The 16,381-nt window shown below is 42.8% G+C and overlaps 1 protein-coding gene across 4 annotated transcripts in view; it reads right to left on the reverse strand.

Moving 5' to 3' along the window:
- Positions 1–16,381, reverse strand: part of armc9 (armadillo repeat containing 9) — a 135,236-nt gene that overhangs the window by 15,301 nt on the left and 103,554 nt on the right. The window contains exon 26 of one of the 4 annotated variants that reach the window (XM_016997141.2): positions 868–1,038. The exons of the other annotated variants lie outside the window; for them this stretch is intronic. Within the exon in view, the coding sequence (XP_016852630.1) occupies positions 900–1,038 (139 nt within the window). The 3' untranslated portion in view covers positions 868–899. Of the gene's footprint in view, positions 1–867; positions 1,039–16,381 lie in introns of those variants that run through there. 4 annotated transcript variants of the gene reach the window in all.

Raw genomic sequence — 16,381 nt, forward strand, 5'->3', positions numbered from 1 at the left:
CCTGGGAATCTGGTGGATTCTCCTGTTTCAGAGGTTTCTAAATAGAGGCTGGATGGACATCTGTCAGGAGGGCTTGGATTGTGCCTTCCTGCCTGGCAAAATGGGATTGGACTGGCTGGCCTTTGGGGTCTCCTCCAACTCTAGAAGTCTATGATTTTATGAGTCCAAAGCCGCATCCATAGTCCTCCTCCTCTTCTTCCCACTCTTTTGCCCATTCTGTCAAGCAGGTTTAAGACTGATAAATGGCAGCTGGCTGCAGATAATGTAGGTGTGCCATGGCTGAGGTGAGAGCTGAGCCCTGCTCTCATTCGTTCAGGACTCCAGATATTCTGCTTCTCCTTCTACACAAACAACTATTCTCCAAAGACTTCAATGCAGAGGAGTTTTTTCCAGTGTCTTCCTTGAGATTCATAACTGGAAAAACTGTCTGGCACTGGACAACAGCTCTTATACATGAAAAGCTTGAGCTTCATCGTGGCACAATGGACTACCCTCATTCAACATGTGCTTTTTTTAAAAAAAAAATTATTTATAGTTTTTAAAATACAGTGCACACTTTTAAAAACGGGGATACAAGTGAGAGACATAAGGATCACAATATAAGGAAAGAAAATAAGAACCTAAGAACCAAGGGCGGGGGGAGTGAGGGAGGAAAGCTTAAAAAAAAAAAAGGGGGGGGGAGGGGGAGGGGAGGTGAGGGAAGGGGTATCGGGGGTCACATCAAGGGTAGTAACAAAATTCAGGGAACGTTAACAACAAGGGAAGTAATCTTCCATTTTTTTTTGCCTTCTAGTCATTTTAACACTGTATTCAAATTTCTAATGTCTATTTATATCGTTTTCAAGTATGTTTCAGTTCATTTCTTAAGATATTCTTCCAATTTGTTCCAATTCGTGCTTCTAGTGTATTTTCCTTTGGTTTCTTTCAGAAGGAACGTAAGTTTGTCCATGTTTTTTATCTCTTCTAATTTGTATAGCCATAGTTCTTTTTTCGGAATTTCCTCCATTTTCCATTGCTTCGCAAAAGACATCCTGGCGGCTGTAGCGCAATATGTAAATAGAACATCATCATTTTTAGTAAATTCAGCTTCGTTATCTAAAATTCCTAATAGATAATATTCTGGTTTTAATGGAAAATTCAGCTGTAAGATTGTGTTTCATAATGTATCATTTTCCAATATTTTTTTGATTTTTCACACGACCACCAGAGATGGTAAAATGAACCCTCTTGAGTTTTACACTTCCAGCATCTCTTATCATAATTTTTATACATTGAGCCTAATTTTTTTGGTGTCATGTACCATCTATGGAAAATTTTTAGCCAATTTTCTTTTAAATCAGAAGCATAAGTATATTTCAACTTTTTATTCCAAACCTCCTCCCAATCTGCTAATTTAATAGGATGGCCTATATTCATAGCCCATTTTATCATACATTTTTTAACTTCTTCCGTTTCTGTTGCCCACTCTAGTAGTTTAATATAGATATTTGAAATTATTTTCTTTTTACTTGTTATTATTTTGTCCCATATATTATCGTTTCTACCAAAGCCAATTATATTATCTTTATTATACTGTTCTTTTATTTGAGCATATTGGAACCAAGAGGTCCCCGGGAATTTCTTTTTTATTTCTTCTTGTGATTTTAATACACATCCATCTTTCTTTATAAGTAAAATGTCCTTATATTTTGGCCATTTAGACCAGCCTAATATATTTCTTTGTTCTGCTTCGAGAGGTGAGATCCAGAGTGGTATCTTATTACCATAAAATCGGTACTTGTATTTTTCCCAAATTTTTATTAAAGCTGATCTAATAAAATGATTCCCAAAGCTCTTTTCTATTTTTCTTTTTCCATAACCAATATATGCATGCCATCCACGGCATAGGTCCATTCCCTCTAATGCTAGCGTGCTCTCGTTTTCCAAAGTTGCCCACTCCTTTATCCAAAGTAGTGCACTTGCCTCAAAATATAATTGCAAGTTTGGTAATCCGAAACCTCCTCTTTTGATTAAATCAGTCATAATAACATATTTCACTCTTGGCTTTTTATTTCTCCAAATAAATTTTTGTATCTCTCTATTCCATTCTTTAAAGATATTATTGTTCCTAATTATTGGTAGGTTCTGAAACAAATATAGTAGCTTAGGAAGCACATTCATCTTTATAATTGCGATTCGGCCTAGAAGTGAGATATTTAAATATTGCCACTGTTGTAGATCTTTCTTAATCTCTTTCCATTTCAGTAAGTAATTGTTCTCCAATAATTTAGCATTTTTCGTTGTAATCCAAATTCCTAAATATTTCAATTTTGAAACCACTTTTATTCCTGTCAGCTCTTGTATTTTCTCTTGGTTTTTCTTGCTTATATTCTTTGCGAGCATTTTTGTTTTGTTTTTGTTTATATAAAAACCTGCTAATTGGCCAAATTCTTCAATTTTCTGGATCCATTTTCTTATCCGAGTTGTTGGCTCTTCAATTATGCAGATTATATCATCCGCGAAAGCCCGAATTTTAAAATCATGGTTTCTTATTCTTAACCCTCTCAGTTGCTCATCTTGTCTTATATTTCTAATTAATATTTCTATTGCAAATATAAAAATTAAAGGTGAGAGGGGGCACCCTTGCCTTGTACCTTTATCAATACTGAGTTCTTTCGATTGTTGGCCGTTTATCAGTAATCTAGCAGATTGTTTATTATAAATTGCTTCTAAGGCATTCAAGAAATAATAGCCTAAATCAAGTTCTTTGCCTAATAGTTTAAAAAAGTTCCAATTTAATTTGTCAAAAGCCTTTTCGGCATCTAGGGCAAGCAAAACTACTTCTTTTTGATGATGATGTTCATAAAATTCAATAGCATCAACCACACATCTAACATTTTCCTTTATATTTCTTTCGGATAAAAAGCCATTTTGTTCTTTCCCAATCCACTCATTCAAAAACAGTTTGAATCTATTTGACATTATTGCCGTAAAAATTTTGTAGTCCGTATTAAGGAGGGAAATAGGTCTGTAATTACCTACATCCAATTCATCACCTTTTTCTTTGGGGATCATTATTATATCCGCCTGTGTCCATGAATCAGGTACTATTTTCTCTTTCAGTACCGCATTCATAATTCTCTTTAGCCAAGGTAACAGTTCCTCCTCTAGAATTCTATAAAAGTATATAGGGAAGCCATCTGGACCTGGCGCTTTGTTCACTTTCATTGTTTTCATAATTTTCCTAATTTCTTCTTCTGTTATCTCCTTATTTAGTTGTTCTCTCTGTGTTTCTGTGATTTTTTGTAGTTTTTGTATTCCCAGATACTCTTGAATTTTTTTTCTAAATTTATATTCTCTTCTTTATACAGATTGGTATAGAACTCTTCAAATGCCTGAAGTATTTCTTTGTCTTTCACAAGGACCTCATTACCTTTTTTTATTTTTGTAATTGGTTGCTGTTGTTTTTTCTTTCTCAACTTTCTCGCAAGCCATGCTCCTGGTTTGTTAGCATTTTCGAAACTATACTGTTTTATGTATTTCAGCTGGTTCGCGGTTTGTTCTAGTTCCAAATTTTTCTTATTGTTTTGCAAAGTTCTCAGGTGTTTTACTAGGAGGTTATTGTGTGGTTCTTCTTTTAACTTTTTTTCATACTTATATCATTATTGATCTTGTTTAATTTTTGGAATTTTAGTTTATTTTTCTCTGCTTTTTGTTGGATTAGATATCCTCTAATTACCGCCTTGTAGGCGTCCCATAGTACTTGATCTTTGATTTCGGGTGAGGCGTTTAGTTCAAAGTATTCTTTTGTTAATTTTTTATTCTTATTAATATCTTCTTCTTTTTTAAGCAAATTATTGTCGAATCTCCATTTCCAACTACTTTTTTATGGTTAATTCTCATCGTTATTGGGTTGTGATCGGATTTGTCTCTCGGTAAAATAATTATTTCCTCTACTTTGGTGCATAATGTATTTGACAGCCATATCATATCTATCCTCGACCATGTTTTGTGTCTGTGGGAGTAAAAAGTGTAGTCTTTTACCTCCGGATTGCTAATACGCCAAATGTCTTTTAAATCAAATTCTTCTTTCAATTTCCTGAAGTTTTGTGGAATTAATCTGGCTTTCTCGGTTTTCCTTGTTTTTATTATCTTGCTGGTATCCATTTTATTTCCATTATTCCATTAAAATCTCCTAAGATGATTAAGTGGTCAAAATCTACTTCTGTAATCCGTTTCCTTAACTCCTTTATAAATTTAGTTTGTGGCCCATTAGGGGCGTATATATTGCAAATCAGTATCTTTTGTTGGTCGAGTGTGATTTGAACCGCTATGATTCTACCTTCCTGATCCTTAAATTGCAATGATGCTGGGATATAATCAGCTACATATATTACCACGCCTCTTTTCTTATTTAAATCTGATGAATAAAATTCTTTACTCAATGCTTTATTAGTCAAATGGGAGCCATGTTTTTGTGAAATATGGGTTTCTTGCAGAGCAATTATATCAAATTTTCCCTTTTTTAATTGTGATATTATTTCTTTCCTCTTATTTGGTGAATTTAGTCCATTTACATTATTAGAATAAAACTTTAATTGTCTGCTAAAGTTACCTCTATCCATATGTAGCTTCTTCCTCTCCTTTCTCTTTCCGTTGGTCTTCTCCTCTTTCCATTTTTCCTTCATCCTCCGTAGCTAAGTCTTCCTCTTCCACCATACTTTCTTCTTCTTCATCATCATCACCTACATCTGATGGGTCCGATGTAGTTATAGGAATATCCCCTTTAGATCCTTTTATATTCAACATGTGCTTAATGGGATTTCACATCCAAGGAAAACATATGGCTTTGTTCTCTAGATGTATTCTGTTCTGGGACTGAGAATTGTCCCAGGCTTCCCCAATGCTAGTGCCAAACTGTCACGACCCAGGCTACAGAGCACCAATAACCATACGCAGAGGCCAGATTCTATCTAATATCTTTATTAAGGAAATATATAAAGTTAGTAAAAGCAAATTTAAAAGTTAGTCCAGAAGTAGACCTTTCAGGGAAGGTCAAAATTAGTCCAAAGAAACAATGTCCAATATGAAATATTAAGGTCCAAAGTTGTAATCCAATAACCGAAACACTCACTTTGCCAGGCAAAGTGAGGGGAGATGACAAGGTCCTTTAGTCCATGAACTTGAGCAAGGCTAGGAAATAACTTGATACTTGAAACAAGGCTTGAAACGTGGAACAAGGTAACGAGGAACAAGAACAAGGTCCGTGGAATAACTTGGTAAAATCCGTGAAACAAGGCAAGGTTTAGTCCTGGGAAACAAGGCAAGGTCCGTAGGTAAACAAAGGCTGGGAAGCAGAAGCGAAGGCAGGAAACAAGGACAAGGCTTGAGCAGGAACGAGGCTTGAAACGGAGCGCGCTGTCCAGACACAACTCGCTCCGGAGGCTGACGAATTGACTCCGCAAAGTTACTCCGCGGGTAAAACACCTATATAGAGTCTAACTTTCCCGCCGAGAGCAGTTCTCTGGGAACCAGAAACGAAAGCTAATCTCTGAGACCAGATGTTTGACTCCTTAAAGATTCTCATGGAAAGCAGGCTTAATTGGCAAATTCTTAGCAATTATTCTCGCACTCCTGCGCGAGGCTGCTTCCAAACCTCTCTGTTGTTTACAAAACTCATGGCGAGAAAACACTGGAGATGTAGCCTCAGTATTTGTTTGACATACTTCTGGAACATAATCCTCTTGCAGGTGCAAGGTTCCCAGATCTGGCTGGGAAGAATCTGTCTGGGAAGAATCCAGTTCTGACTGGGAAGGTAAAAAACCCAAGTTTTCTTCTTCATCAGGCATCACAATGTCATGAGCAGGACTACAAGGCCCATGGGTCATCACACTATCCCCCTCCTCAAGCCCCCTCCCAAACTGGGACTCTCTCCCCGAGGCGCGAGGTCGTGGCTTGGCGGGATAGGTCTGATGGAAGCGACGGGTTAGATCAGGAGCGTGAACTGTGGAAGCGTCTTCCCAAGAGCGTTCCTCAGGGCCAAAACCCACCCAGTCAATGAGATATTGCAGGCGGCGGCGGTGAAAGCGAGAATCCAAAATGTCCTGAACCTCGAACTCGTCCTCCCCATCCACCAAAATAGGGACGGGGGCCGGCCGGTCTACATCTGGCCGCACACCATCCGCCGGAAGGAGCAGGGAGCGGTGAAACACTGGGTGAATGCGCATTGAGCGCGGAAGTTGGAGTTTGAAAGTCACGGGGTTAAGTTGCGCCACCACTGGATAGGGGCCAATGAAACGGGCATCTAACTTCCGGCAAGGGCGATGGGAGGGCAAAAAGCGAGTGGACAGAAAAACCCGATCTCCTACCTTGATTTCGGGGCCCGGCTGGCGATGTTTGTCCGCGTGACGTTTATAGTCCTCCTTGGCTTGTTCCAGTTGCTGGAGCAAAAGTTGTTGCACCGCTGTGAGTTCCTGCAGCCAATCTTCTGCTGCGGGAACTTCTTAAGTTTCAATGACAGGGGGAAAGAAACGTGGATGGAAGCCGTAGTTTGCAAAGAACGGCGTTTCCTTTGTAGAAGCCTGGACTCCATTGTTGTAGGCAAATTCCGACAGTGGTAACAGAGAAGCCCAATTGTCCTGTTGGTAGTTTACATAACAGCGAAGGTACTGTTCCAAAGTGGCATTGGTGCGCTCCGTTTGCCCATCCGTTTGGGGATGATGAGCTGAAGATAAACGAAAGTCTATGCCAAATAGTTTTTGTAGTGCCTTCCAGAAACGAGAGGTGAATTGGGATCCACGGTCTGTGACCAAACTCTTGGGCAATCCATGTAGTCTGAAAACATGTTGGAGGAATAAATCTGCAGTCTCTTGGGCTGTGGGAAGACCTTCACAGGGAATGAAATGGGCTAACTTGGTGAAAAGGTCCACCACCACTAGGATCGTGGTGAATCCACAGGAAGGTGGTAGGTCAGTGATAAAATCCGCAGAAATTATTTCCCATGGGCGAGATGGGTTAGGAAGGGGGTGTAGAAGCCCTGAGGGCTTCTCCCTTCTTATCTTGGAGCGCTGGCATACTGGGCAGGTGTTAACATATTTTTCCACATCCTTGCGGATCTTGGGCCACCAGAAATCTCTTAGGATCAAATGCATGGTTTTAAATAGTCCGAAATGCCCTGCTGGTTTGCAGTCATGACACAGACGAAGTGCTTTTTCCCTGCCCGGTCCGGGTGGGATATAAACATGATTTCTATAGCAAAGCAGTCCATCTTTAAGCGAAAAGGGAAAATGCAGACCTTGACGAAGTTGGTCCTGCGCCCAGGCATCTGCTTGCTGACTAGCCCTGATTTCTTGAGCACAGATGGGCCCTGGAGTAGAGGGAGTTGAATCAATGGGAGTGGATTTGGTGTTCCCCACTGTGAGCGTGGCAAAGTTCTCGGGTTGTAGTAGTTGGGATTCAAAGGTCTCCTTGCGTCCTGCAGCGTATTCCGGTTTACGTGACAGGGCGTCTGCTTGCTTGGTTTGGGCTGGGGTCACATAATGAATCTGGAAGTTGAAACGTTCAAAGAATAAAGCCCAACGTTGCTGCCTCTGATTTAGCTTGCGGGCAGTTCTTAGATGTTCTAGATTCCGATGATCAGTGTGGACTTCAATGGGAAATTTGGCCCCTTCTAGCCAATGTCTCCAAGTTTCAAAAGCTGCCTTTATGGCTAATAGTTCTTTTTCCCAAATGGTATAGTTCCTCTCTGGTGTGGTTAGTTGACGAGAATAATAGGCACAAGGATGAAGGTGATCTCCCACCGGTTGTAGGAGCACAGCCCCAATTGCCACATCAGAGGCGTCCGCTTGCACCACAAAAAGGGTTTCAGGATCTGGATGCTGAAGGATTGGCTGGGATGTGAATAATTTCTTTAGTTGCTGGAACCCTTTCTCTGCTTGATCAGTCCAGCGGAAGGGCTGTTTTCCACGGATGCAGCTAGTGATTGGGTCAGACCAGCGGGCAAAATCTGGAATGAACTTACGGTAATAGTTCGCGAACCCCAAGAATCGCTGCACCTCCTTCTTGTTAGTTGGCGCCCGCCATTCCAATACTGCTGAAACCTTGGCTGGATCCATGGAGAGCCCTAGAGGCGAGATACGGTATCCAAGGAAATCTACCTCTTATAGATCAAAAGCGCATTTTTCTAGCTTGGCATAAAGTCCATGATCCCGCAATCGTTGCAACACCATTTTGACGTGGTTCTCATGTTCTGATTGTGATCTAGAAAACACCAAAAAATCGTCCAGGTAGATTATCAAGAACCTATCTAGATAGTCCTGGAAAATGTCATTGACAAAATGCTGGAACGTTGCGGGAGCTCCGCATAATCCATAATTCATAACTCGGGACTCGAATAATCCGAATTTAGTCTGGAAGGCGGTCTTCCACTCGTCCCCTTCTCTGATGCGAACTAAGTTGTAAGCTCCCCGAAGATCCAGCTTGGTGTAAACCTTGGCTCCTCGAAGTCGGTCTAGTAGATCCGAGATTAAGGGCAGGGGATAGCTGTTCCGCTTGGTGATATTATTCAATGCTCTGTAGTCCACCACCAAGCGTAATTCCCCTGACTTCTTCTTCACAAACATCACTGGGGAGGCGGCTGGGGATTGAGAGGGTCTGATGAATCCCTTGCGAAGGTTCGTCTCTATGAATTCCCTGAGAGCTTCTTGCTCTGGTTCAGTCAGGGAGTAGAGATGCCCTCGCGGGATCGGGGCCCCCTCCACCAAGTCAATGGCACAGTCATAAGGTCTATGTGGGGGTAATTTCTCGGCTTCTTTTTCATTGAATACATCCCAATACTCGGAGTACTTCTTTGGCAAGGTGATAATGGGCTCGGTGTCTGTGGCATGGCAGACCTTGGCTACGAGGCAATGGTTTTGGCAGTACTTTGAAGCAAACTGCAGTTCTCTGTTGGACCAGGAGATGCTTGGGTCGTGAAGTGTCAGCCATGGAATCCCCAAAATCACAGGGAAATGGGGAACCTCAGTAACAAAGAAGGAAATCTCTTCCATATGTTCCCTTATCCACATCCTGGTGGGTTCCGACCACTGGCTTACGGGGCCCGTCTTGAGAGGGCGGCCATCGATGGCTTGCACCACACGGGCATTCTTGAAGTCATGATATTGTAATCCCAGAGAGTCGGCATACTCTCTATCAATGAAATTGTTGGTAGCTCCTGAGTCTATCATGGCGTGGATCATGACGGGTCCCTTTTTTGCTGACCATAAGGTGACCACTAGAAGGAACAGGACCCCGGTTGGCGGCTCTTGAATGGGTTTCTTGACCGGGTTGGCGAGCCTCTCTACGCCCGGTCGTTGGCTTCCCCCGCCGGCTGTGTGCCAGCCGCCTCAGACGTCTTCGTCTCCGTGGAGGACGCCGCCGCAAGACGGGCGGCGGGCTTCCCTTTGGCTGGGCACTCTCTGGCGAAGTGGCCCCCATTCCCGCAATACCAACAGAGATTTAGGCGTTGGCGGCGGGCCTTCTCGGCGGCATCTAATCTGGGACGCACATTGCCCAACTGCATCGGCACCTCCTCGCTCCCTCTGGGGTATGGGGATGGTGGTGGGGGTCTCCACACTGGACGCGGCTGAACGCTGGCGGGAGCGGGGGGTTTTGCCCCAGCTCTACCGCTCTGGCCTCGTACCCACTGCTTCCTGTTGGCAATCATGACTTCAGCCCGTAAACATTGATCGATGAGTGCTTCCAGCGTTTGGGGAGGATCCACCTTGGAGATTTCCTCCAGCATTTCAATGTTGAGACCCTCCCGAAATTGACCTCTGAGGGCAACATCGTTCCAGCCGGTGTTGTGGGCCAGCACTCGGAACTCGGCTATGTACTGAGACATGGGTCTGTCTCCTTGGAAGAGGCGGCAGAGTTTGTGCCCGGCTGCCTCCAAATTGTCCTCGATTCCCCAGGTCGCCTTAAGGTGGTCCAAGAAATGTTGCGCTGACCTTAGATGTGGGGAGGCTTGGTCGAACAGAGCCGTCGCCCAGTTAGCCGCTGGCCCGTCTAGGAGACTGTAAATCCACGCCACCTTGATGTCTTCCTGGGGAAACTCGGCATCACGGGCCTCTAGATAAGCTTGGCATTGGCGACGGAAAACATGAACCTTAGAAGCTTCTCCAGTAAACTTGGTTGGCAACGCCATGGCCGGAAGACGGATTCCGCGTTCCTTCAAACCCTTTATTTCTCCATCCTGTGCATTGAGCTTATCACGGATTCGGTCCACCTCATCCTTGTCGATGGTGTAGGTAATCGGCTGGCCGCCCGGCCCAGGTACGACTCCGGTAGACATTCTGGCCGAGGTTAATTGGTGCTTAGGGTGGCGGAGTCAAACTGTCACGACCCAGGCTACAGAGCACCAATAACCATACGCAGAGGCCAGATTCTATCTAATATCTTTATTAAGGAAATATATAAAGTTAGTAAAAGCAAATGTAAAAGTTAGTCCAGAAGTAGACCTTTCAGGGAAGGTCAAAATTAGTCCAAAGAAACAATGTCCAATATGAAATATTAAGGTCCAAAGTTGTAATCCAATAACCGAAACACTCACTTTGCCAGGCAAAGTGAGGGGAGATGACAAGGTCCTTTAGTCCATGAACTTGAGCAAGGCTAGGAAATAACTTGATACTTGAAACAAGGCTTGAAACGTGGAACAAGGTAACGAGGAACAAGAACAAGGTCCGTGGAATAACTTGGTAAAATCCGTGAAACAAGGCAAGGTTTAGTCCTGGGAAACAAGGCAAGGTCCGTAGGTAAACAAAGGCTGGGAAGCAGAAGCGAAGGCAGGAAACAAGGACAAGGCTTGAGCAGGAACGAGGCTTGAAACGGAGCGCGCTGTCCAGACACAACTCGCTCCGGAGGCTGACGAATTGACTCCGCAAAGTTACTCCGCGGGTAAAACACCTATATAGAGTCTAACTTTCCCGCCGAGAGCAGTTCTCTGGGAACCAGAAACGAAAGCTAATCTCTGAGACCAGATGTTTGACTCCTTAAAGATTCTCATGGAAAGCAGGCTTAATTGGCAAATTCTTAGCAATTATTCTCGCACTCCTGCGCGAGGCTGCTTCCAAACCTCTCTGTTGTTTACAAAACTCATGGCGAGAAAACACTGGAGATGTAGCCTCAGTATTTGTTTGACATACTTCTGGAACATAATCCTCTTGCAGGTGCAAGGTTCCCAGATCTGGCTGGGAAGAATCTGTCTGGGAAGAATCCAGTTCTGACTGGGAAGGTAAAAAACCCAAGTTTTCTTCTTCATCAGGCATCACAATGTCATGAGCAGGACTACAAGGCCCATGGGTCATCACACAAACACAGAATGGCAGAACAAAGTTGGACTGGATGGCTCTTGCAATCTCTTCCAACTCTGTGACTCTATGTTAAAGCTATTAGATCTGTTTTATTGGTGGTACATGAAGCAGCAGATGGCACAGTGCATATCGCTTTATCAGAAACTCGGTCAAAACGAACAGAAAGGAATAACCCAACTAAAGTCAACAGTCCAAAGCCAAGAAGCCAGAAATAAGAGTCCTTAAAGGTCTAGATGAGATGTTCATAAGACAGGTCCAGGGCCAGAAGAATGAAATACAAACAACAAACAGGGAAATATGAGCCAAGGCCAAGTTCCCAAGCCCAAGGAGCTGAAGTTAACCCAGTGTAGCAACAGAGTCAAGTCAGGAGCTAATGAAACGAGTCTGGAATGCCAGTAGTCAGAAAAGCAGCAGGGTCAGGTATCATACAAGGGTAACAACAAAGCCAAGGTCAGATTCCAGAAGTCAGAAATACTATTTGTCAGAGTCCAGAAGTCAAACTCCAAAACACTTCAAAGGGCAGCAGGGCCAGGACCAAGAGCAAGAATACATTGTCTGTTGCCCAGAGCCATGACACTTTGAGGTCTCATCTGGTGCTTGTTTCATCATCCTTTCACAGCTAATCTCTGAGAAGTATAGCACCATCTCCCTTCCAAGGAGGAGTTATGAGGAACCCTTCCCCAGATGATCAAAATGCTGGGAGTTGATGGTGCCTTGCACCCCTTCACAGCCAACTGTGGGATTGTGGCCCTGATCCATAATTCTACCTAGAGTGTCCATTGCCAGAAGTCAAATTCCCCATGGCTATCTATGGGCCCTTGAGCCAGGTTACCATCTCCCTACCATTTAGATGAAAGTCTTACGGGTTATATATGCCGTACTGCAGAAGAGAACAAAGGAAATGGAAGTGCTCTAGTATTGTCCATTCCCCCTTTATTAGCTGTGCAAACAGATTAGTAACAGAAGAAAAATTCCTCCTGGTCTCATTCTGGTCTCAGCCTTCCTATCTTTTCCCAGCCTCAAACTGCCAAGTTAAGTCCAGGAAGCATCAAACTAAGTTGTTAATACAAATGACCTCTTTCTGGACCACTTGGGATGAAGCTAAAGAAGACTCCAAAACTCATCTGTCCTATGAGAGAAGCCCACCTCGCTATGAGAAACCCATCATGTTTCTTATTAAAGACAAATACAGGGACCCCGATAAAATATACAGACTGGAGTAAAGTAGAAGAATATGAAAGGAAAAGTAAATGAAGGTCCAATCTGAATGAGCAGAAGATTAATCTCTTCTGGGCTTCTTATTTTCAAGTTACTGTTTATTGGAAGCATAGAATCTGTGACACAGCCAACAGAAAGGCAATCATTTTTTTTCCTTTTTTTTTTGACTTTTGAATGATTGCCTTTATTATGACAGTGATAGAGGCTGATCTATAATGGCTTTTTATTATATGATCACCCTCTTTTTTATGATTAGAGAATGGGAAACGCAAAGGCAAAGATGGAAGTCCTTTTATTTATTTATTTATTTTAGGTTTTTAAACTTCTCTTTTACTATCTTAACTTTCATTTCTGCACTTTCTATACCTAAAATGTTCTCACTCTTTCGTTGTATTAATTATTTTATACTTTAATAAATATATATATGAAGAGAAACCCATCATGTTCTGGAGTGTCACGACCCAGGCAGCAGAGCACCAATAACCATACACAGAGGCCAGAATCTATCTAATATCTTTATTAAGGAAATATATAAAGTTAATAAAAGCAAGTGTATGAATTAGTCCAGAAGTAGACCTTTCAGGAAAGGTCAAAATTAGTCCAAAGAAACAATGTCCAATATGAAATATTAAGGTCCAAAGTTGTAATCCAATAACCGAAACACTCACTTGCCAAGCAAGTGAGGGGAGATGACAAGGTCCTTTAGTCCATGAACTTGAGCAAGGCTAGGAAATAACTTGATTCTTGAAACACAAGACTTGATTCAAGGCAACAAGGAAACGAGGAGCAAGAATAGGGTCCGTGGAATTACTTGGCGAGGTCCGGAAAACAAGGCAAGATCCGGAGAGTAAAACAAGGCTGGAAACGAAGGCTTGGAATCGGGAACAAGGCTTGAAACAGGAACGAGGCTTGGAAACGGAGTAGCTGTCCACACACGCTACTCCGGTAGCTGACGAATTGACTCCGCAAGATCCCTTTGTGGGTAAAACACCTAAATAGGGTCTCGTTTTCCCGCCAAAGAGCAGTTCTCTGGAGAACCAGAAATGAAAGCTATTCTCTGAGTCCAGATGTGTGACTCCTTAAAGTTTCTCATGGAAAGCAGACTTAATCAGCTGAATGCTTAGCAGCTATCCTAGCACTCCTGCGAGAGGCCGCTTGAACTCCCCTCTGTTGTTTACAAAACTCATGGCGAGAAAACGTAGGAGATTTAGGCTCAGGGCTTGTTTGACAGACTTCTGGAAGACAAATCTCTTGCAGGTGCAAGGTTTCCAAATCTGGCTGGGAAAGTTCCAATTCTGACTGAAACGGTGAGAAACCCCAGTTTTCCTCTTCATCTAGCACAACAGTGCCAGGAACGGGACTACATGGCCCATGACTCATCACATGGAGTGATTGATACACAATGAAGAATAGGTCCCTCATCCTCTGAACATAAATGAAAGCAAGATTAACCACCCACAAAGTCAGCAGAGGACAAAGCAGTGCAAGGAAAACATTTAAGAAGCTCTTGTTAGCACACTCTTGGATGGTGCTACAAGGAAAACCGCAAGTGCTGAAGAGCAGTGTGAAAGAAGCCCTTGCTTTGATCTCGCCACAAAGACACAGAGCTTTCTCCATTAGATGCCAACTCTCCTTCTCTAAAGCTGCTGTTTGCTGTCTTAGTCGAAAGTGGTTCAAAAACTGGCAAGTGGCTGGAGAAGGAAGGCTGCGCTCAATGATGGGTGACTCATAAGCCACAAAAAGCCACAGAAACGTCAGAACAGACAAGAGAACAAAACACTCTCACCTTCCCACCCACATCAGGAAACATTTTCATCACGCTTAACATTTCTGTAAATTTATTCCAGGGAAGCAGTCAGGTGTAACATACCTCAAGGAACCTAATAATCTGGCATAAGGATGTGAAGTGTAACAGCTAACACACAAAGCATGTGAAAGACTCTCAAGAATTTCCGATTCCTCCTCTGAGAAAGACCAAGTATTGAGACATCTGGACTTGTGTGTATGGACTGATTCTAAAAGTATATCTCTAATTGTACTTTTACCCACAAGGTGCAATCCATAGAGGCTGTAGGGTTAGTGGAAACTATAGGGTAGGCAGCAGGGATGGACAAAAGGGAAACATCATTTTTGAAGATCTTCCTCTCTTAAGAACATTCCTGTTTGTTCTTGCTCCCCACATTCCATACCATGGAGGATAAAGAGATATCACTGTTTGGTATGAAAGAGACCAGAGTTTTGGGTAGTGTATGTAGATGGAAGTGGGAAGAAAAAGGAGAATTCTTCATTGCAGACACGGTATACACGGATTTAGTATCAATGGTTTCACTTACTCATGCTCTCAAAAAATCCTATTCCACCTCAGAAGTGTTTGTGGGAGTCTTTAGGTCCTGCAGTGCAATTCTATGGCATGCTTCTGGGCCACGTATAATAAATATATGGGGTTGCCTGTTACCCATGATTTCATGTATCCTGTTAGGAATTGTGAGAGTTGAAGTCTAAAACACCTGGAGAGCCAAAGTTTGCCCATGCCTGTTCTAGACCATGTAATGACGTAGGAATAGAATCGCCACATTCCACACCAAGCCAAGCATCCCAAAAACATTACCTTGCTTTGTAATTGGGACAAACAAAAATATCCACAAGACTAATAAGAAAAAACGCGGGAAAAACAATTGGTCTGACAATGGCAACAACGTCAGTGCATTAGCAAACTATTTTAGCTCACGCAGAACAATCAAGCTTCTAATTGGCATGTAATATGTTCCAGCTCTTGCCACTTGGAACAACATTTTTGTACCTGATGACTAAACACACAAACAAGAGAAGAGAGAGAGCTGCAAAAACTCTGATTTGCACTTGTTAAGATTTTGTTCAACAACAAACTTGTCCATCAACTAGAAAGAAAAGTAAAGATAAACACAAGGGCCTAGTAGAGAGCAGCATTTCCAAAAAGAGTGAGGGAACAGACGGAGTTTGAATTTCCAAATTCCAGTGATACATGAGGGGGGAAACTGAGATTTGGAAGGGACAACAAATGAATCAATTCCAAGAGTTTTGGCTCCAAGAGATCAGATTTAGACATCTCTCAGGAACAGAACTAGGTTGATCACATCTTGGACCTGTACTTCATGAAGACAACATGTTCACCAATTTGTTGGCCCCATACATACCAACAAAATATGAGGTAGTTATGGGGTCTTGAGGTTTCTTTGGCAGCCCCAGGTCTAGGGACCTAGAAGTCTTAGTAAGTAGGCCATACACTTAACATCAGTCAATAATGTGGTGTCAGCTAACACAGTCAATGTGATCCTTGACTGCATTGATCGGATAGTCTCTAGACTGAAAGAAGTAATTATATGGCTCTATTTTGCTCTGGTCAGACCTCACCTAGAATACTGCGTTCAGTTCTGGGCATTACAGTTGAGGGAATGTGTCCAAAGGGTGATCAAAGTGTCTGGAAATCATGAATATCTATGAAGAGTAGCTTAGGAAACTGGGTGTTTTTCAGCATGAAAGAGAGACAATGGTGACACGGCGACTGTGTTTAAATATGTGAAAGGATGTCATATTGAGGAAGGAGCCAGCTTGTTTTCTGCTGCCCTGGAGACCAGGACACAATGGAGCAATGGATTCAAAGCACAGCACTGGAAAGGAGATTCCACCTCAACATCAAGAAGAACTTCCTGACAATAATAGCCATTGATTGCCCAACATCCATCAATTTACCTAATTCCCCTTCAAAGCCATCCAAGTTATTGGTCATCTTATAGAGCAGAGGTCTCCAAACTACGGCCCGGGGGCCATATCCGGCCCATCGAAGCTGTTTATCCGGC

The sequence above is a fragment of the Anolis carolinensis genome, chromosome 3 (genome assembly GCF_035594765.1).
Source record: "Anolis carolinensis isolate JA03-04 chromosome 3, rAnoCar3.1.pri, whole genome shotgun sequence".
Classification (NCBI taxonomy): Eukaryota; Metazoa; Chordata; class Lepidosauria; order Squamata; family Dactyloidae; genus Anolis; species Anolis carolinensis.